General features: G+C 35.3%; 1 protein-coding gene across 4 annotated transcripts in view; it reads left to right on the forward strand.

The window, feature by feature from the left end:
- The window catches only part of CADPS2 (calcium dependent secretion activator 2), a 602,646-nt gene extending 579,808 nt beyond the window's left edge, over window positions 1-22,838 (forward strand). For all 4 annotated transcript variants that reach the window (XM_030932945.1, XM_030932946.1, XM_030932947.1 and 1 more), the window contains 2 exons: window positions 16,657-16,761; window positions 21,823-22,838. In XM_030932945.1, coding sequence (XP_030788805.1) covers window positions 16,657-16,761; window positions 21,823-21,996 — 279 coding nt within the window. In that variant the 3' untranslated portion in view covers window positions 21,997-22,838. The remainder of the gene's footprint in view (window positions 1-16,656; window positions 16,762-21,822) is intronic.

Below are 22,838 nucleotides of genomic sequence, written 5' to 3' on the forward strand. Positions count from 1 at the left end.
AAGTAGTCAGATTTACAAAACACTTTTTGCTCAAAACAGAAATAATTTTTTAAAAGTATAAATAAATTATAGCAGGTCCATGATGTTAACAGAGAAAACTAAGTTTGTTTAAGATACATCCTTAATCTTTTCAAGCTATCAAAATAATAGCCATAGCTTTCACCACTACCATTCCCTGGCCACCTCCTTGTTCCAGGAAATGTGCTAGGTGCTTCACCTATATCATTTCCAAGCTCCTAGGCTAGATCCTGTCAATCCCATTTTATTCCTGTTTTTAGGTTAAAATGATCTCCCACTCAGAGAAGATAAGTGATTTGTGGATTGTTGAGTTAAACTTTGAAATCGTATTTCTCAAGTTTCAAAATCTATGCTGTATCTACCTTACCTCTGACTTACAAAATTTGAAATGATAAAATAGTGTTATGGGAAAAGCTCTGGTCTGAGAATGCAGAAACTTGAGTTCCAACCACAGTTCTGCCATTAAATATCTGGTTGAGTTTGAAAAAGTTATGCCATCTGTGTAAGACTCAGTTTACTTAGTACATGTAAACTAAAGATGTTGGTCTGGAACTCCAGATGATTTCTGAAACTCTTCCAGATTTTAAACCAATTTTAATGTTAGCAATGATGACAGAAATTACTGGGCTGGTTGCGTAAAGGATCTTGTACTTCAGGATAGTAATTTCTAAGTTATTTTGTGATAGCCAGGTGAAAACAAAGTGTCCCACCTAAGAAGCAGTAGCATGTGCAGTAGATTAATAGAAAAGAAAATCTATCTATAAAAATAGCTGTGCTATATATGACATTGTGTATATCTATCACTGTGGGTCTGAAATCCAAATTTTTTTAAAAAGTTGCAATACATATACTCTGTATTCAGGCTCAGTGTTTCCAGGTGACCAGGATGTTTTAAACAGAGGGTATCTCTGCCTCTCACGTGGCCACTGAGGCACAAGCTAAGTTTATAATCTACATGCTACATTTACTTTTCCAATTTTAAAAAAGTGACTTATTGGGTAAGAAAACCTGAAAGAAGTTATCCTGTAGTAGGAAAGATCATGATATACCAAAAGAAAGTTTTTCTGCTTTGAGGCTCTCTCTCTTACCCCAATGTCCTTTTTTTTTTTTTTTAAACACATAAGGCATCATTGTCAGCAGTCTTTTTAAAATTTTTATCAAATCAAAACCACCTTCAACCTGATCCCAATATAAAATGTATGACAAAGATTTTCTAATTCTTCAATTCCATTTTTAATGCCTACTATGATGTTTCTTCCCAGGCAGAGTGGCTGCTCACTCTCTTAGGTTTCAGAACATGTAGCACAAGCCACACACATGGGTATACATGTGCCAGCAGAGATGCCAGTACATTTCTTCAGAGCTTTGGCTCTCTGGGCTGGAAAGTAGTGATGTTTCAGAAGTCAAAACTGACATCTGTAGTAATGACCACAACAGCATTTCTCTTGTCATTTTCTAAGGTTCAAGAATGTTGAAATGTGGAGGCAATTGAGAGTTGACTGAAGCACATCTTATTTTCCCAGATAGACACTAAACCTACCTAACTCTCTAAACCATTGTGCATTTATTGGGCACTGCCCACCTTGACTCCCTTGGGAACTATCTCATTTTAGCTCTCATGATGCTGAAGACACATCAGGGTACAATATTTAATTGGTAAATCATGCAGATTAAACATGCTCTTTGTTATAAACTGATTGAATGTTTAATTGTGGAGGAGTTTCATCTCCACAAGATTTTTTTAATGTTATGATGTCTTGTAAAATTTAAAGTAATTCTTTAAATGACAGTTAATCAGTTATATTCATCCAAACAGCATTTTATAAAGGATTAATTTCCCAGGGCTTTCTGTGAAAAGAATGCTTACTTTCCAGTAAAGAAACTCTAAATTAAACATTTTAAGTAAAATTGACCTGCACTATATAAATGGATTCAGTAGCCTATTAGTGTAAGATAAAAAGAAAATAATGAAAATATTATAACTGAATGTGCTTCTCAAAATGAAACTGATTTTGCACTTACATGCTCTTGTTTGCCTCTGGACTCCCAAATTTTAAGAAAGGGGAAAATGCCCAGAACTTTTTTCTTTTTTTAGATGGAGTTTTGCTCTTGTCACTGCGGCTGGAGTGCAGTGGTGCAATCTCGGCTCACTGCAACCTCCACTTCCAGGTTAAAATGATTCTCTTGCCTCAGCTCCGGAGTAGCTGGGACTACAAGCATGCATCACTATGCCTGGCTAATTTTTATATTTTTAGTAGAAACAGGATTTCACAATATTGGCCAGGCTAGTCTCAAACTCCTATCCTCAGAAGATCTGTCTGCCTCCACCTCCCAAAGTGCTGAGATTACAGACATGAGTCACCACGCCCACCCTGCCCAGAACTTTTGAGCTAGTGTTTCACATCAATGCCCAAACATTTTGATGTGAGAATTTACTCATTCTTGGTAAGATTAACACTGCTATTCTTACTGTATTTAAAGATTGTTTATTAGTATGTTGATTTCCTGAGAATAGTTGAAATCAACAAAACATGGATAAGAGTGACCATTAAATAGAACTTTCACAATACACAATTGAAATCAACAAAACATAGATAAGAGTGACCATTAAATAGAACTTTCACAGTACACTTGGTTATATGCATTTAGCGCTGATAATGTATTTTTTCAATCATATTATTTGGACGAATTTCTTTGTATATGTAATCAGCCTGTTTACTAGGAATGCAGGCTGGAACCCACTGAGATGGAAGACCATCTTTGCCTTCTTGCATGTCTTATAATTCCACGATATTATAGAAGTATTCTAGCTGGGCAGGGTGGCTCATGCCTATAATCCCAACACTTCAAGAGGTCAACGTGAGAATGATCACTGAAGTCTAGGAGTTCAAGAAGATCCTGGGCAACATAGCAACAAATTGTTACTCTCTCTCTCTCTCTCTCTATATATATATATAAAATAGATATTATATATATTATATATATAGCAACATATAACAATTTGTTGCTGTTATATGTTATGTTATTTGTTGCTATGTTATACATATATATATATATATATATATATATATATATATATATAAATTAGCCTAGCGTGATAGTGTGTTCCTGTAGTCCTAGCTACTTCATAGGCTAAGGCGAGAGGATCATCCAAATGGAGGAGTTTGAGGCTGACAGAGCAAGACCCTGTCTCAAAAAGAAAAATGGGAAACTTTCTTATATGTGAGTGTCGGTTTTAAAATAGCAGTTTTCCTCTTTTCAATTATGTTTCACTTTTTAATAACTGTGTAGTTGTTATATGGTCTTCATATATTAGTATAGATTCCCATTAGAGTATTTTCATTTTGGTTTTATTTTTATATAAAAGTACTATTATATATAATAATTAACTGTTGTACCAGTATGCCCAACCATGATTTTCCTATCAACACTAAAATACTAATATTATTCCCATGTCATAGCCATTATTTTCCTTTTCCATCAGTAGAAAGGGATGTATGATATGAGTACAGTGATGTACTTGAGGCCGTTTGAGGTTATTTATTTATTGGGTTTGTTTGTTTTTTTTTTTTGAGACAGAGTCTCATTCTGTAGTCTCAGCTAGAGTGCAGTGGTGCAATCTCAGCTCACTGTAACTTCTGCCTCCCAGGCTCAAACAATTCTTCCTCAGTCTCCCAAGTAACTGGGACTACAGGTGTGTGCCACCATGCCTGGCTAATGTTTTGTACTTTAGTGGAGACAGGGTTTCACCATGTTGCCCAGGGTGGTCTCGAACTCCTGAACTCAGGCAATCTCCCCACTTTGGCCTCTCAAAATGCTTGAATTACAGGCACGAGCCACCATGCCCAGCCGAGGTAATTTATTTCTAAACATCATTGTGTTGTGTACCTCAGTACCTCATTGTGTACTAAAGGTGGATAAAAAGTTTAACCTTTTGGTTATATGTATGATAAGAGGAGTGTCTCATTCATCTCACGTGTTGTAGCAATGTGTTACTTAGCTGCTTTCAACACATTGTTTTCCAGCTGTTGTCATTGTTGTGTTTCATTGTATATAATCCTTCTTTGGTTTACTTATGGTATTTGGACTCAAACTGAAGTTGTTTGACCTGTTTTAAGATAGTCATAGCCAAGCCTGTTTCTGTGTTGTCTTCTCTGCCTCAGTAGATGCCATACAGAGCTGCTCCTCAGCTTTTTTTTTTTTCCTTAAAGTTTGTTTCTCTTTAAAACCTCTGCTCTCGAATTACAGTTGTCTGGTTCATTTGAGTTAATAATCCTCATTGTAATGTTAAGTTATTATTTGTAAGTGTAAGAATTTATAAAAAGGATCAACTTTTGATGTATGATGTATGCCAAAATAGCTTTGGCAAGTCCAGACGTGGTTCAGAGAGGCCAAAGGCCCTCATTTGAATCAGAGCTGTTGGTGAATTAAAACCTGAGAACCTTGAGATAAGCATGCCCAATTGCTTAAGAGAAACTCAATCAGAAAGTGTATTATAGCTTGTTGATCTTATTTCTTTGATAATTCAAAAGAATGTTCAAGAAATATGCGGGCTTCTTGCTTAGATTCTTGAAATGTGATCGTGGAACACAATTGTCATTTGGCACATTCCCAGAAATACACATCTTTGCATGAGGCACCTGGACATATGTGGCAGGTCTGGTAGAATCAGCTAATTAACAACACAGGCTTAAACAGGCACCTCATCTGGCAGTGCAGTTAGTTGCCTGATGGTGCTCAGCAGGATTTGGTAGTGCTTTTTATTTTTCTATCCTAATGGTCTGCTGCCCACCTAATTTTGCCTTATTGTCAGTCACTACTTACCGCAGCTTGGGGCCCTCCCAGGAGGCTAAATTATTATCAAAGGATTAGGGAGATGTAGCCTTGCAGCTCTGACATTTCTGATTACTTGTCTATGCCAGAACACTAATTAGCTGTGACTAATTAAGAAAAATGTTCCTGCCATAGAAAACCATTTAAAAGAACTGAGAAGTAGAAAAGCAATTCAAAAGCTGAGCAGTGCTCAGATTTGCTGATGCTCTTTAGATTTCCACCAGAGCCTTAACTCACCTTTAATTGTGCCTAGAATTAAAAAAAGAAATTCCACATGCAGACTGACTGGAGGATTTTGCTTGAATAGGAAAAAGAAAAATGTTGATCACCTAAGCTCTCTTAACAATGGTAAAACTGTGTTTGATGAATGGAAGGTGACACAACTTTCATTTTCATGGAGAAATTGTTCTAAACACCAATTGCATAAATGTATGTTTGCATTCATCCACCTGAGTCAGTAACAAAGGCTTAAGTCACTGAAGAAATTAGAATATTCACTCTACTGATTTTATAAAAGACTGTTGAATTGATTATAAGGAACATGTTGAGCATTTTGAAAGTTATTTAGCCTTGCTTTCATGTATCTTTCATCTTTAAGATGGTCTAGAAATTCTGACCTCTCTATGTAGAGCCTGTGGCTTTGCATGCTTGCGCTTCAGCTGGTCTCTAGTGCCTTGTTCATGGAAATGCCTAGGCTTCCGCTGAGACCAGCATTTCTATCGGTTGACCATTGCAATATTTTCATAGAACAGATAGCTACTACCCTCCATCCCTTCCATCCTAACTTCTTAAACAAATGGCATGGTGGCTTTAAAGCCATTTTCTATGCTGGCTTGTTGTATTCCCCCTCTGTGAATCACACCTTCTGCAAGGTCAGACCATTCACAAGTGGGCACAGCAGTGGCAGCCAGGTCACCAATGTTGACTAAATCCAAGTAAAGGAAAAAAAATCTGTGTAAGGAAGCAACAGAACCATCATTACATGTGATTATTGAATGCATTTGCAGGAAACTATATGTCAAATAATTTTAAACTTTTGTATGAACACCTAACCTGTAAGAGAGAGCCCTGAATTTCCTGATCTTAGCACAGCCCTAGATAACACATCATCTAAATTTTGCTCTCTTATTACGGACAAAATATTTCACTGGGGAAAAAAAATAGTTCTCACCCCTACCTCACCTACATTCTTCATGCTGATTTTTAAACCCATTTCTCTCTTTTCTCTCATTGGAGAATAAAAGGCAGGTAGCCAGCATCCTCTAAGGAATAATCCTTCCTAAATATGAAGACTGTTATTAAGGTACCTGTCATACTTGTCTACTCCAGGATAAATAATCCCTGTTTGTTCAACTTCACTCCGTAGGCCTTTTTTTCTAGCCCTTTAATCATCTTTGTGGCTGTCCTTTGATACTTCTCAAAGTGTTCTCTGTTATGCTTAGGGTTTAGAGTCAAGGATAGGATGCAGTATTTGAATGTGGCTGAACAAGATTCTTTCAAGCCTTCTATTTATTCATTCCAATATATAACTTTCCCATACTTTTGCTCTACTGACCTCTATAGTTCCATATATTCCCTGTATTTGTTTTTGTTGACTTTTTCTCTCACTGGCTACATATCTTAAAGATAGGCAATAATCTGAGGTCAGGAGTTCAAGACCAGCCTGGCCAACATGGTGAAACTCCATCTCTCTTAAAAATACAAAAATTAGCCGGGTGTGGTGGCACACGCTTGTATCCCAGCTACCCGGGAGGCTGAGGCAGGAGAATCACTTGATCCCGGGAGGTGGAGGTTGCAGTGAGCCGAGATCATGTCTCTGCACTCCAGCCTGGGTGACAGAGCGAGACTATGTCTCAAAAAAAGATAGGCAATAAATGTATACGTTTATTGATGTAGAATATTTATTTTTGAGGCAGTAAAAGTACATGTTGATTGATGTAGACTATCCATTTCATTGGTGTTTTACATTATAAGATCTAGAAAACAAACTCATCATTCAATTACTATGTGTAAAAAAATGGTGGGGAATGTTGAGATTAAAACTTCAGGCCCTGGCTTTGCCCATAGAGATGGCTATCTATGTCACAATGACTCAGTAGGAATCTACTGAGAATAGAAAGTTGAAACCCCTCTTATTAATTATTTAATTATATTTATCAAGCACTTTTTAGACCACACACTTTGCTAGAGGCTGGGAATACAGTATTAAACAAGATAGACCAAGTCCTTGCCACAAGGGAGCTTACCAAATGGGTATTTTAAAAAAATTTTTATTTCCACATAAAATGTTTTATTTTTTATCTGAAGAATAGCTATCCACAGATTTTTTTTTTTTTTTTGAAATGAAAGTACTCTGGTGAACTGAAAGTCAATTCTGTTTCAAAATAGATACTAATAATTAATCTATTAAGTTGTTTATTTCTCCCTCTGCTTCAAGTGGATGATTGTGAACTTGCTAAAGATTTAGAGCCAACACAAAGTTTGTATCCAGTTCTAGCACCTGCATCAAATGACGTGACTGTGAGATAAGAGCACACTCTTGCTCTCTATTCTTCCTGGGTTCTTAGCTCAAAAGCCAGGCTTATATCAGCTCCCAAACAAGCTCTTATATCCCTGCAGACGGAAGTCACTATTTCCACAGCAACAATATGTTTCTGCCTTTCTTTAAAAACAGCTCACAAAGCCAACAAGCGTAGAAGGCACCCAGGACATGTCACTTAGTGGTGAAAATACACAGGCAGCACAGCCACCCATGCCTCCCAATATACCCCATGGCCTCAGAATGAGTACCTTTAGACCTGAGCATATGCTAGAGAGGCAGCTCCCTGCTTGGGGGATAACCTCTGGAGGGCTGAGTACATCAACATCTGAACTCATAGTGTTAGCATAGCTTTGTGAGTGAGTGAGTGTGAGTGTGTGTGTGTGTGTGTATTCTCATATATGTACATAGATTTGAAAGTTTATCAGTTTATAGTACTTTCTCTTTTATTTCATTCATCACCTAGAATTAAATTAGACTGTCACATTTTAAGCCCCTGTTTTAAATTTTTTTGAGTCCTGTTTTAAATTTTTTTGGCCAAATGCAACTGTTTACTTTTCAATGATTTATACAGCTTTAACATGTATTTAATTATTTTTCTATTAAGGAAATATGTGATTCAAGTCGACAGTGAATCTGGCTCTAGTATGCATCTGTCCTTTGTCTATTGAAAAGCTGCCTGTCTACTATTATAGATATAATATATAGATATATAATTTTATATTTATAAATACTTAAATGCATGCAGTCTTTTCATGAAAATTGAATGCATGCTCTGTGCCAGACATTCTACTAAGGGCTGGAGATAGCAATACAAGTAAGGTTCAGTTAAAGCCTTGTGTATACTCACAGCTGATTGAGGGGGACATAAACTACATTGTGCAATATTTTTACAGACACCTGTGTAGAGTTCTAGGAGCAGAAAATAGGTGAGCCCCTAATTGTACCTAGTAAGAGATAGTATTGGCTAAAAAGCAGAGATAATGAATGGTTGAGCTGAGTCATGAATCTGGACAGGGAGATGTAGTTGGGAATAAAGTCCCGACAGAGGAATGGGCATGCCCAGAGACCGAGGGTATAGAGAAGCCTAGCATGTGGCAGAGCTGCAGGTGGGTCAGTTTGCTGAAAAAGGTTCCTGTGGGACTGCACCGGGACTCAGAGACAGAAAGGTAGCTGTCTACTCCCGTCCTTAGGAAACTCTTAAAAGAAGATTTTGGAATGTGTCACATTTTTATAAGGAAACTGAAGCAGAAAGACCTGCTAACAGCTGATTCTCAGGTGTGAGTTTTATCTCAAGACTAAGTTGTACCATTTAATAGCGGTTCCAAGAGCCCAATATACTTTTATGTAAATCCTATATTATGGATTTAAAATGCAATATTTACCAAAATTTTATATACTATGTTCAAAATAAGTCAACCAGATGAAAATATCATACTGCCTAAAGGAATCATTCATGAAGACGATGTTTACACCCCAAATTAGTACACACACCGTTATAACTGGATTTATCAATGAGCCAAACCATTAACTAGTCACTTCACTCGAAAGATTAGCCAAACCAGTATGCATCCCATCAAGGACACTAAGAAAGGGAGGGGAGAACAACTGATTGTCTGAAATTTTCCCTTTATAATTACTAGTCTTTTTAGTACTAGGAAAGGAGCCACAGAATAAGCTTGCAGAGGCACTTGCTTATTTGATAATAAAGAAAAGTATTTTTAAAATACTTTTCATGTAGTTTGAAGAAAGAGGTAGTTTATTACTTTGAGGACATCTTGGAATGAAGGGAATTTTGGAAGTAGTGGTGAACTGAAAAGAGCTTTTGCAGTTCCCAATTTACGGGGAGTAATAAACTGAAGAGGATCTAATTTGTCTGTAAATATCTCTGTTATTATATTCATGTATTTTTTAAAACATGAAGTATGGAACTCCAAAGATAGGGAAGTTTTTTCAGCATTCAACAAGCATTTACTAGGCACCTATTTTATACCAACCTTCCCCATGTTAGCACTTTTTACATTTTTCATTCCTTAATTGATATGATATTCTTAATTTGCAAACTTCCTGATGGAGCTAAAAAATGAAAATTGCCCTGAATATGACTTTATTCAACATGGAAAAAAGCAGCATGAATCTCATGCTTCTCTGTTCTGATTGAAAAAAAGAAAAGATGATGAAGACAGTCCCATATATAGAGTTCTACTATGGATGAACCAAGGATCTTCTTTCCACATTGCATTGTTTTGCTACAGTAGAACAAATATTTTCCAGTATTTTAAATCATTATGGTATATAGCCTTTAAAATGCATCTTAAGAGAGTATATGAGATGTATAGCATAATAGCCATTTGACTGGTTATCCTAATAAGGAGTGTGATTCTTCAAAGAATTTATTTACATTGTATATTACATTATTGGATTTACAGAATTGTTTAATCTTTAGAAATGTGGATTGTTTCAACCTGCAAAACAAATTAAATGGGCTTTTTTGAAAATAATTAATAGGTACCTTCTCTATTTGTGCACAATCCTATGTTACAGTGACTGTCAGTAAGGACCATGAATGCTAATGACACTTTTCCTAGTTTTCTGCTAGAAGCACCAAACTGCTCTTCAGAATCAAAGGTGTGGGAACTGAACAATGAGATCACTTGGACTCGGGAAGGGGAACATCACACACTGGGGCCTATCATGGGGAGGGGGGAGGAGGGAGGGATTGCACTGGGGAGTTATACATGATATAAATGATGAATTGATGGATGCTGACGAGTTGATGGGTGCAGCACACCAACATGGCATAAGTATACATATGTAACAAACCTGCACGTTATGCACATGTACCCTAGAACTTAAAGTATAATAATAAAAAAATAATAATAATGACTAAAATAAAAAAAAATTAAAAAAAAAAAACACAGAAATCCAGATGTCCTTCTAAAGAGAAGTGTAATAACACAGGAGTTATGAGCACAGACTCTGAAGTATAAATATAAGATATAAATCTTTACCACTTAAGTCATACTTGTATAAACTTGAATAAGTAAATTGCTTAATCTAAACTCAGTTTTGTGTCTGTGTAAACTCGGTTTCCAGATACGCAAAATGGGAATAATTACACCCACTTCATCAATGTTATCACAAGAATTAAATGAATTCTTTGTTGTTTGTTTTGTTTTGTTTTGTTTTTTGAGACAGAGTCTCACTGTGTCAACCAGGCTGGAGTGCAGTGGCGCGATCTCAGCTCACTGCAACCTCCACCTCCCAGGTTCAAGTGATTCTCCTGCCTCAGCTTCCCAAGTAGCTGTGATTACAGGCACACGCCACCGCACCCAGCTAATTTTTTATATTTTCAGTAGAGACGAGGTTTCGCCATGTTGGCCAGGCTGATCTCCAACTCCTGGCCTCAAGTGATCCACCCACCTCTGCCTCCCAAAGTGCTGGGATTACAGGCGTGAGCCACTGCACTGGCCTAAATGAAATTTTAACTGAATCACTTGCACTTCCTATGAAGGATAAAATAAATATCAGATGCCTTTATAATTAGAATTCATAAAAATAATACTAATAAAAACAGTATATGTAATTCACAGTCCTTTATAAATCTCATTCCTCAGTATACTTGATTGTTTCATTTTTATGTCTATACATTAAGAGGCCAGATGAATAAGTTAAAAACATAACAGACAATAGAAAGTTCTGGAACTCTAGATGATTTTTCTTTATTCTGGAAGAATTCTGTAAAAACAGAATGACAACTGACTTTTTCTCTTCCATTCATTTTTACAAAAATCACAAGCTCATCATGCCTTTTCCTCTAAGTCAAATTTAAACTCAGTATTTCTATAGAGCATTCAAATCTTAGTATATTAAAGATAGATTCATATAATCTACCCCACATATTACAGATAAGAAAGCTGAGGCATAGAGAAGGTGTGTAACAGGCTCAATCAAGCAAATAGTAGCATAAAAGGGGCTAGCACTGCCTACCCTCACGGGATCTGCATTTGTGATCTTCTCTGGTGTGTTGACAACCAGCCCACAGCTGCCATGTCCAGATGCAAGTCTCTTCTCTTCCCCTACCATGAGTGCCTCTGGATCAAGCTGGGAATGTGACTGGCATAGGTTGGGTTAAACACTTCCTGTGTTTTTAACCCTAATAGGCTGGTTTCACTTTTCCTTAAATATAGCCCTTATTCCTATTCCAAGCCAGGAAAGTATTCACACTCAAAACTTGCAAAATGCTTGTGCCTGGTTTTATGGAACCAGGTATGATAGTTTCAGTGGGATGCATTTAACAGAGTGGAAAAACTTTGATATTATTATATTAAATTTACCATTAATATAACATTTGCATTTTAGTGCTTAGACATGAGAAATGAGTGAAACAGAGCCACACATTTAGTTACATTATATAGATGTACTGTTGACAAAATGAACACTCAATGTATAATGAAACATTCATATTTACTTTTTAATATATTGGTGAAATTGTAGTGCATTAATGTTTCTAAATATTTTGTTGCTCTTTAAAACTACTAAAGGATCTTAAAGGATGGTTTATATTTATCAAATTTATCCAGGCCTTCATCATTTAAAAAGTACTGTTTGTTCTTTCATTTAATTTAACTTTATATTTAAAAGGTACATATTTCCTAAGGTGAGATTTTCTAGGCATTATTTCATTTTAGCACAATGGCTCAACTCTTGCCAAACATACAGATTCTTTTGAAATAAATGAAGAAATACATAATATGGAAACATGGCCATTCCATGTCTTAATGCACTAAAAAGTGTTGGTTCTTTGGTTCTTTTTCTTTTCTTTGTCACTTATTGAGACAAGCATAGCTGGAGAAGAATAAAAATACATCAGCTAGTTGTACCAATTCATAATCAATAAAAAGCTAAACACTTAAGTAGAAAATATATCACAGGTTTGTACCCTAGCGAAGCAGCTATTTTTACCTTGCCATCATCATCAGAAGCCGCATTCTGACAAAAATCATTTGCTTGAAGCAGCCATGATATAGAAACCCTATGTGGTCTTGTGATTCAGATTTAGGAATATCAGCCTTGCAGGGTGTAAAGGCATTGTGCCTTAGTATGTATGGAGACCTCTTTCCAGGTGGCAAGCAGCTGGACTTTTTGAAAATAAAACTTCCAAAATAAAGGTGAAGTGCTTGTTTCCAGGCAATACGTGTTATATTTAATTGAATCGTCCTCAAAATGCTATAAATTAGGCAAAAAGGAGAGTGCATATTTAATATATTTGTTTTGTATTTCCAATAGTCAACAGAATAATGAAATTCCTTAACTACTTCTCTTTAACTTGCATGAAGAAAGCACGGTATGTTGCTAAATCTCTTTTCACCAGCTCTGCGGAGAAACAACTTTAATCCTTGTTAGAAAATTGCCGAGTCTGGGACTGACAAAGAGCTCATGCTTGTTCTATTGTTAGTGCTCCCCGGCCCCAAGAGCAGAGCCCTTTACAGCTGCGTGGATCCCGCCTGGCTCAGCTGCACTATTTAGGAGATGAGGTTTGTCAATTTCTATTGACAATGGAAAGAGTTTTTCAGGGCCTGTAGCAGTGCTGACACAGTTGGGGATCAATGCCAGCCATTCAGACTGCACCCTCTTTCATTGCTTTGGTTTGTTAATTCAAGACTAAAGGTCCACTGAGGGGGTTCAGGGTGTTTAAGAAAGCTGATGAACTGTTTAAGAAAGCTGATGAACTGCAAGCGTTTATAGCCCTGGTGTGGCAATTTCCATAGTCAGTGGCAACTCCTGGCACTGAGGGAGCTGTGTCCTTGTTGACCCTCTTGTTATTAAAAATGCACAAGTGCTGCGCTTCTCAATATTTCAACACTCTTTCATTGTCAATACCACCTTCTGAGCCCTTCAGCTTGTTGCTTGCTCTAAAGATCTTCTTAGATTGGGTTTGAAAACTTCACCTTAAACACTAGATTAGACTGATGTTCTGTTTTCCGTGCTCCTGTTGATTTGTTGAACCTTCCCAGGGCTGGAAAGCAAGTAGCAGCTTGATGGGGAGACGGGCTGCTAATATGATTTACCAGTCTACAGTCATGCACAATAAGTGTGAATAAATACAGGGGTCTCACAGAGTCAACCCTAGCCTTTCCTTTTCTTCTATTTTTGCTTTAAAAGAGGTATCTCAAGAAAATGAAGTGAGTAACGCATGCTCTTACAGGAGTTGAATGAACCACAAAAAGAAGAAAAAAACATATTTTTGCTAAAGCGGTAGGCTGCTGTCATGGATTGATGTAGAAAAAATTTGTAAAATATACACTTACTTCTTTATTCCTGTGTAGACCAAGGCAAAGAATAAAGCAGTAATGCCATTCCCATACCTTCTGTGCAAGCTGCAGCACCCCTTCCTTTTCATCCCCTGCAGGGAAAAGTGAATGGTCAACCAAGTTGTTTTATAAAATTAACTTTTCCAAAGTGAAAAGGTGCTTTCTTTTCATGGAGACTTTACTGCACATTCACCCTTTTCCAATTTTTTGTTTGGTTTGGTTTGGTGAAGGGGGTTGGGGAATTAAGAGAACTTACCTTTGACTTTTTTCTCAGTGTGAGAAAATGGTACCTACCCTATTCAGTAGTCAAAAGAAGGACATATTAATTCCAGCACTAGAAATAAGAAGGTGCTAGAGGTTTCTCTTTGGTGGCTTTCATTGTTTAAGGTGTGTGCGTGTATGCGCATGTGTGTGTGTGCGCGCGCATGTGTGTGTCTGCGTTTTACTGTATACAAGAAAGCAGTCATAGTGGGATTTTTGTTGTTGTTAGCCTATTCTTAGTGGCAGCAAATATTCTGAGCTAAGTTGCTGCTTTTCGTTAATCATTTGCTTAATTTAGCTGAAATGCCTCTTGAAAATGCTTTGACTTAGGAGCCAAAAATATACATTCTTATTTGATAGAATAAATTTTTCTTAGAGGCTTTTGCTGATAGAACAATTTATTGACCCTCAAAGTAAGATAATGATAAAGTAGCTTAAACATTTTACTTAATAATAGTTCTCTTTTTCTGTTTTTGCAGTTAATTTTAGATCATTTTATTCCCAAATTCTTTTTCTCTAAAATTATCATTTTGGCATTGTATTAAATAAGTTATATATAAATGATTTCTGTGTTACATTGTATGTCTTTTCAGTTATCACTTAATTACAAGTACCATTATATATGGTGGAAAATGAAGTTAATTTTAAATTATATAAGGATTTTCAAGAACATGAAGATGCATATAGAGTAATTTTAAGAAAGTTTGTTCATTTTCCTCAAATTTATGTAACTTACCAAGTTACAGTAACTGTGCAGTCTAACAGAGTAACTAGTATGTTATGATAGACTTCGTAAAATACATATACTTTCTCTCCTTCAACAAGAAAGAAAAATTTACTATCCCATGCAAAATGACTGTAATTTTTAAGAGTCACATACATTAGGATAATATTTTCACTTTCAAATTATCTAGAGTGTGGTGTGGTGGAAGGGCCTCAATTAACTGTACTCATATTCAATATCACCAATACTTGTGAGTGTCTGCCTGTATTAAAATAGAAATCAAGAAGTTGAAGCTGTAAATAATTTGAAATAAGTAGCTTAGAATTTAATGTCGGAAATTAAAGTATCTATAAAAGATTTTGAGACTTAATGTGCCAGTTAAAGTACTGAATTTACTAGAAGTTTACTTTTTTAGGAATTTTGGAGTATGACTGTCTTGTTTTATAAAACTTATTGCTGAAATTTTTACATGTCCTGAATATTAAGAAAGTGCTTATTAGGAAGGAGCAAAATTAGGTACAGGAATAACATATTTTTAAAAAATCATGATCCATCTCACATTTTTAAAGCTTGAAGCTTTTATTTATCCATTTGATTGCTATTATTTAGTATATCAGTTATCCATTTAAATTAGCTTATCTCATTTGATGCATATATGTTCATTATACTAACAAATTAATAGAAATAAGCATGTTAAAAATGTAAAATTCATTTTTAATTTATACTTAAAATACCATTTATTGTTAAACTAAATTGTATCCAATACAATTTATAAATATAAATCCAGATGAATTTCAGACTTGGATCAGTGAAAATTTATTTTAGAAGTTGAATTTATGGTTTTATTATGCAGAGAATTTTTTTTTTCTAATTTTTTTTTCTGTGTTTAAATTCTTAACGTATGCACACACATATGTAATCTGGACTGTCACTATGTTTGTATATACAAACAAGGCACAAAATCTCTTGTCTTTAAAAAACTCTTTTGTCATTTCCTAAATGCTGAGTGGACATTGATATTTCTCACTTTTATCTGAATGAGTAGCATTATTCTTAGAGTGTTATCTAAACCTAGCTCTGAATCACTGTATCCCTTAAAAATGTCATTTGTAATGGCAGATTGTCTTATTTGAAAATAGGAACAACATTTTCTTTTTCTAGACTGACAGACATATAGGAGCAGAAAACCGCATTAAAGAAGAATTTCAGTTTTTCTCTTAAGAGAGTTGTAATAAACAGAAAAATTATGGAACCTCCAAAACTACAAAATGAAACACATCCTTTTCATTCATAATTTGGTCAACTGACACCTATTTTGTCATTCTTATAAGAATTCAGTCTTTGTAATGTTTCTTCCTAAGATCTCAATGAATCTTTATTTTAGATGGTTTTAAAGAGCTTGGTAAATATTTAATTGATAAAGGTGTGATTGAGGATTACTGTTTAATAAGTTGTAGGGTTTTTTTTTTTTTTACCATCGCTCCTTTAAAATGTAATTTTTAGGTGTTGACTACATGACTTATAGCATAACACATCTTCTTTTTGATTTTTATTTAACATGCAGGCCAATAGAAAATTTTCCTTTGAAAATAATTTACCTCTTTTTTCCTGCTGCTTGGCTGTCCATTCAGTCCTAAAACATGTATTTAGGACCCTTTGTTACCTACAAATTACAAAGCAGGCCACTAGGCTGCAAAGTGCAAAAACACTGTTTCCGTGAATATGTTACAGCTGAAAGACTGTAATGTTAATTCATTTAAAGAACAGCCTAGGTCAACTTAACAGATTTTCTAGCAAAGCATACAATTCTGTTAACAGGAAATTATAGCATTATTGACTTCAAGTGCTGATCTGTGGTCATTTCAGAGTGTTTTATTACCCCCTCATTACCGAATCTGTTAAATGAATACTGCAGAGGTTGTTTTCTTTTTTGTTTTCCTCCCCTGTGCCCCAATTCTCCATTCCAGCAATGGTACAGCAGTTCCATGAAAGTCATTTGTGTGTGGTTGACTGATAGATTAGACCTCCAGCTCCATATTTACCAGCTGAAGACGCTCATCAAGATTGTGAAGGTAAACAAAATGTGTTTAGATATGAATTGCCCACCAAGCTATAAGGAATAATGGCAAGATACTGACATACAAGAAAACTGTATTTGATGTAACTAAAAAGTATCACTTATTAGCAATGATGTGCTGCTGTTTACTTCCATTTTTAGATTAATAAATGAATATAAATTTATCTTTTTTGCGCTAGTAAAAAAAATTTGCTCGCAAATAATCACAGTTTGAGATTAAATACATAAAGCCCCAGCACAGTTACCTGAAGGAAGTAGGTTCACAATAATTTTACATTAATTTTCTTAAGCATATAAATGTTTTATCATAATACAATTACTTCATATTTATTAGGATCATATATCATTGTGAGGGCTTTTGAACTATATTTTGCCAGAAGAATAAGGAGAGTCTCAGTTATTTTATTATATGCTGGTACAAAAGTAATACATTGTCATTGCCCAGATTCTTTTGGAAGCATGCCCCTTCTGATATGTAAAAGGTAATCATTCGAGTGTTGGAGACCACCCAAAACTACTGACGTAGACATCACGTAAGTTCGGCAAGGCTGTTTTGACTTTAACTCTTCAAGAGAAAAGCTAATAAATTACATGTCATGTTTAGGGAATAAAATCTTTAATATATTATGCATAATTTTTCACACTTTGTAAATTCTAATGGAAGCACAAAATTTACCCCAAGTTTAACCTTTTCTTAAAACTGGGACAGAAATTTCACCTTATGGCAGAAAACATTAAGCTATTGAGAATCACCTATTTATTTAAACAAAAGACTTTTACTTTCATTATAGTACCATTTATTAGTAGTATATATGTGTGTATGTACCCACACACATAATGTGTATATATGCATTTATGTGTATGTGTGTATATATGAGTATACACAGTAGTTTGCAAAGTGTCATTCCTCACGTGCTATTATCATCATCACCTGAAAACTTGTTAGAACCACAAATTCTTGGGCCTCACCCCAGACCTACTGAATCAGAAACTCTGAAGGTGGAACCCAGTAATCTATAGATTAACAAGTCCTCCAGATGGTTCTAATACATGAAAACATGCTAAAGTTTGCAAAGACCCACTGTGTTACATCATTAAAAGATGTTTCTAGCCACATTAAAATATTTTCTTTATTCCCTTGGTTCCTACAGTCTAATTAGAATACAAATTATTTTATGCCTGCTTGTTAATCCTTGTTAGGCCCACAAATAGGAAAGTTCTGTTCCAAAGTCAGAAATTGGCAAATCTACTGGAAAGTAGAACCAGACCTAAAATGTCACAATAATAGCATTATGATTACTCATAAATAACAAGTAAAATTGTAGCCAGTCACAAAATGTTAATACTATAGCTACACATTACATGTCAATGGAGAAAGTACTTTTGATCCAGAACACTTCTTATATGGTGTTCTTTATTTTACAAAGAAACTGAAAGGACAATATGATAGGTTCATAATTGGCTTAGTTCTCCATTGTTTCTTGTTTCTATAAATGTGACTTGAAGTACTTTCAAATGAAGTTTGTTTTTCAAAAAAGAGAATCAGGATAATGTATTTGCCACATATATATATATAAAATATGTACATATATGTACACACATACATAACAGTTGCACTTTATACAGTGATTAATATTACAATTAGCTATTTATCCTTATGATAAACCATATTTTCAAGCTAATGCCTACTGTGTTCAGGATTTCAGAGGTTATATATTCAGCCCCCTGGTGTCAGCTGATAGATTATTAAGTTCTTTGTTTTGAGAATAAAAATCTCCATATTAGCCCATGATTTGTTTCTTTCAAAATTATTCCTCATTTCCACACATCTTTATAGTTAAAGATTAAGCAAGAGTGAAATTTTTTCATTTTATTGATGTATAATTTGAAAGCAAAAATTGTTATATACTCAAGATATACAGTGTGACTTATTAATGTATACTTGAAATTTGCTGAGTAGATCATAAGGATTCTCACCAGTGAATATTTTAGCATAAAAGAACAATAATTTTATGAATTATATAGTGACATTTTCATTGTACTGTAAGTCAGTATATCTTCTTTTAATATATTCTTCCTAATGATCCATAATTGACCAATAAATATGAAATTAATTTTCATGAATATGTTTGATTGTCCATGTTTTAGTTTTCACAGGCAAGTCTCCAGGCTTAGCCAATGTGTTCTTGGTCTGATACATTTAATCAAGTCATAGGGAGGACTCTATTTAATAATTAGAAATGATTATTTTTACAATAAAAATCAAACTGAATAATTTAATGTTCTAATTGTTTTTTCTACTTTGAATATAAACAGACTTTAGCCGATTTCATACATAGATTCATTATTCTTTAGAACTTACATAGTTTTACTTATAATGATCATTTCCCAATGAATTTAAGAAGCTGTTGAATCGCACACATTGAGAATTGTGAAGGCCCATAACCAGAATATACTTCCATCCAGGTCACTTAGACTTGGCCTGCATGGTACAGCAGAATGGTGTATTCTACCCAGGACCCAAACTACTTGACTTTAGCAGTCTTGTCCTTACTACTTATAGGGATTGCCATTCTTCTATGCCCATGGAGACCTAGATGCCATCAAAATTTGTATAATAGCCAACTTTACCCTAAACACAGACACTTTTACACCAGTTGGTTCATTCATTTGCACACTAAGAAAAAAACAAATCCCAGAAAGGGTTGCACAAAAAAATTAAAGACTGAAATTATTTGCAAAGTTTTTACCTCAGAATGATTTATTTGGGGTAGGAAAGTAAAACCCTCAAATAATCAAAATGGTTGTATTTATGTTCTCCATAGTGGCCACATGACATCAAATGCAGTTAACATAAATTGCCTGCTTCTTTTGCTAGGAGGGAAAAAGTGAACAGAACCCTGTGGCAGGCACTTGTCTTAAGCAAGGGCCAACCAAACCTTTGTGGAAGCCACAGGTAACGTCCAAGTGTCAATAACATTTTATGAATTCTAAAGACAGAGAGAGAAAGAGATTGCAAGGCTGTCTGCCTAGTACCTCACCCAACTGGTTATTGCTTTCTAATTGAATAAGAAAGCGGTCTTAATTATATATAAATTAGAAAGCCTTCAGGACTGCGGATCCACAATTCAGATCTGCTCTGGCCTACTTAATGGTAATTAAGTCAAAGGAAAGTCATTCCAATAAAATAAGAAAGTTGAACTCACAAACTCAGTATATAATTGTCAGTGGAACAATAATACTTTACATTAGATGCATCATCTGTGATGAATATTTTATGTTTGACATGTTTAATCTAATTACAAGACGGTTATAGGAATAAACACAAATCTGTGGTAATAATGCCATGTTTATCAGTTGCCAGATTATCTAGACAAAACATACCTTTTAGAGTTATCTCACTGGTTCTGATGCAAATTACCATGAGTTTTGGTGTAAGAGAGTACTACCTTAGTCACAATAACTTATGACTCAGAATGAGCTTATTATGACAAAATCATATCCCACAAAATGAAATGTCTTCATTTGTTGTTTCCCCATTTAACTAACTCTGAACTTTTTCTCCTACTTTAAAAATCAATAATAATAAAATACCAATCATGTTTAGCTGCAGAAAATTATATGGGAAGAAGATCACACTTTAAAAAGTGAACATGGCTGGGTGCTGTGGCTCACACCTGTAATGCCAGCACTTTGGGAGGCTGGGGTGGGCGGATCACCTGAGTTCAGGAGTTTGAGATCAGTCTGGCAGACACAGTGAAACCCCCAAAATACAAAAATTAGCTGGACATGGTGGCATGTGCCTGTAATCCCAGCTACTCGGGAGGCTGAGGTGGGAGAATCACTTGAACTGGGGAGGCAAAGGCTGCTGTGAGCCAAGATTGTGCCACTGCACTCCAGCCTGGATGACACAGTGAGACTCCATCTCAAAAAAAGAAAAAAGTGAACATGGTCAGGCACAGTGGCTCAGGCCTGTAGTCCCAGCACTTTGGGAGGCTGAAATGAGGATCATTTGATGCCAGGGGTTCAAGACCAGCCTATGCTACATGGCAAGACCTTGTATCTACAAAAAATTTTTAAAGTTAGCCGAGCGCAGTGGCACACACCTATGGTCTCAGCTTCTCAGGAGGCTAAGGTGGCAAGATTGCCTCAGCCTGGGAGGTCGAGGCTGCAGTAAGCAATGATCACACCACTGTACTCCAGCCTGGGTAACAGAGTGAGGCCTGTCTCAATCAATCAATCAATGAATGTAAACATAAAGAAAACATAGATTAATATTTTAAGTGCCACAGAAAAATGTTGTTGGCTTTTGTTGTCTTGAAAATCATTGTAGAAATAATAACATGGTATTCTGTTTTTGATATATAATACACCACATTTTAATGTTTTAAGAAAAAATGTAAATACTTGTTTTGCTATCCCATCTATGGAAGCTTTATGCCAGAATTCGGCACTTCACATCCCAAGGGAATTTCAAAAGAAAAGGGCAAAATTCATCCGGACATTTAGATATACATAAATTTTTACCTAGTAGTACATGTAAATTTTTATAATTCACTGAAATGCTGAAAATGTGAACTTCTTTTACTGATAGTAGGATTAATCTTCTTCCTCCACACAACTGCCCCCCAAAATTAATGCATTTTATAAAATGTATTTTTCAGTATTAAAGGAAAGTCCCCTCAATTAAAAAAAAAACTAATTTCTCATTAAAAACTTACATAGGTACGTATTTTATTTTTGCTACAGGTTATTCAAAAGGTAAATTGTGTGCAATTAGTAATGTTCTGAGGGGAAAGTAAATTTGTCATCTGATAGTCACAACATAGTCACAACATTTTGATATAGTAATTGTAGTTTGAAGCAATAGCCAAAGTCTGTCATTGCATTTACTCCCCAGAAATACACCAAGAAGATGATTGGCATGGACAGCCACATGAACCTATCAGTGGATTTCCCCAAGATCATTTTTGAAATGCCAACTGAGTATATATCTATGTACATACATATAATCTAAGTTAAAGTTACCTAAGCAAATTTTCTCTTCTTTCTGCAGAAAACCTACAGGGACTTTCGATTGCAGGGTGTGTTGGAAGGAACACTGAACAGTAAGACTTATGATACTGTGCACAGACGTTTAACAGTAGAGGAGGCCACAGCATCTGTTTCAGAAGGAGGAGGACTTCAGGGCATTACTATGAAAGACAGTGACGAAGAAGAAGAAGGCTGATATCACACAACTTTGCAGAAGGAAAGAAGACCTTGATCGACATGGTTGTTTTTTTTTTTTTTTTTTTTTTTTTTTTTTTTAACCTTGTCCTTGTAATTACATTCATTGTTTGTTTTGGCCAAATAAAAATGCTTGTATTTCTTTAAAAAGTAAACCTGAATGTAGAGTAAAAGGGGAAATGCCAAGATTTTGGGTTTTTTTGTTTTGTTTTGTTTTTTTTGGAGAAGAGTATCCTTTTTTGTGTTGTTTGACCTAAAAATGAACCTTGGCTCTGCTTGTGATTGGAACATGATTTTTTTTTTTTTTAAAGATTTGAGCATTTTTCTGTAATCACATCAAAATGATGTTTTCTGTGTAAAGCGAGATACATATTTCTCATAATGCAGCATTGTGAGAAGTCACGTCCGATCACTGCGCCAACACTATCGTATCCTTGTTAAAATGGTGTGTACCTTACAAATTATAATTTATGTGCCAGGTTTGTTTTGTACTTAATTTGCTATTATTGTGATGTGTATAAAATCTTTAATCTTGGTTCTTAGTACTTTGAATTGGTCTACAGGTGTATTCCTGGGATGAAAGGATTGCCAAACCCAAATATAGACTAGATTATCCAAGGGGTTTGTGTCTTTGTTCCATTCTCAACATTTCTTCTTTCAACTATAAGCAAGCCCCAGGTGTGGGGTAGCAAGTGTGCTTCCGTCAAGATACTATATTCTCCTATTCCAGTATAACAGCTTGCAGGCAATAAAAATCTATTTGCTCATAACTACTTCTGTATTTATTAGACTTGTATAGGGCAAATGCAGTAAAAGAGGTTTGCAGTGTTTCAAACATCCCAA

The sequence above is a fragment of the Rhinopithecus roxellana genome, chromosome 6 (assembly GCF_007565055.1).
Source record: "Rhinopithecus roxellana isolate Shanxi Qingling chromosome 6, ASM756505v1, whole genome shotgun sequence".
NCBI lineage: Eukaryota > Metazoa > Chordata > Mammalia > Primates > Cercopithecidae > Rhinopithecus > Rhinopithecus roxellana.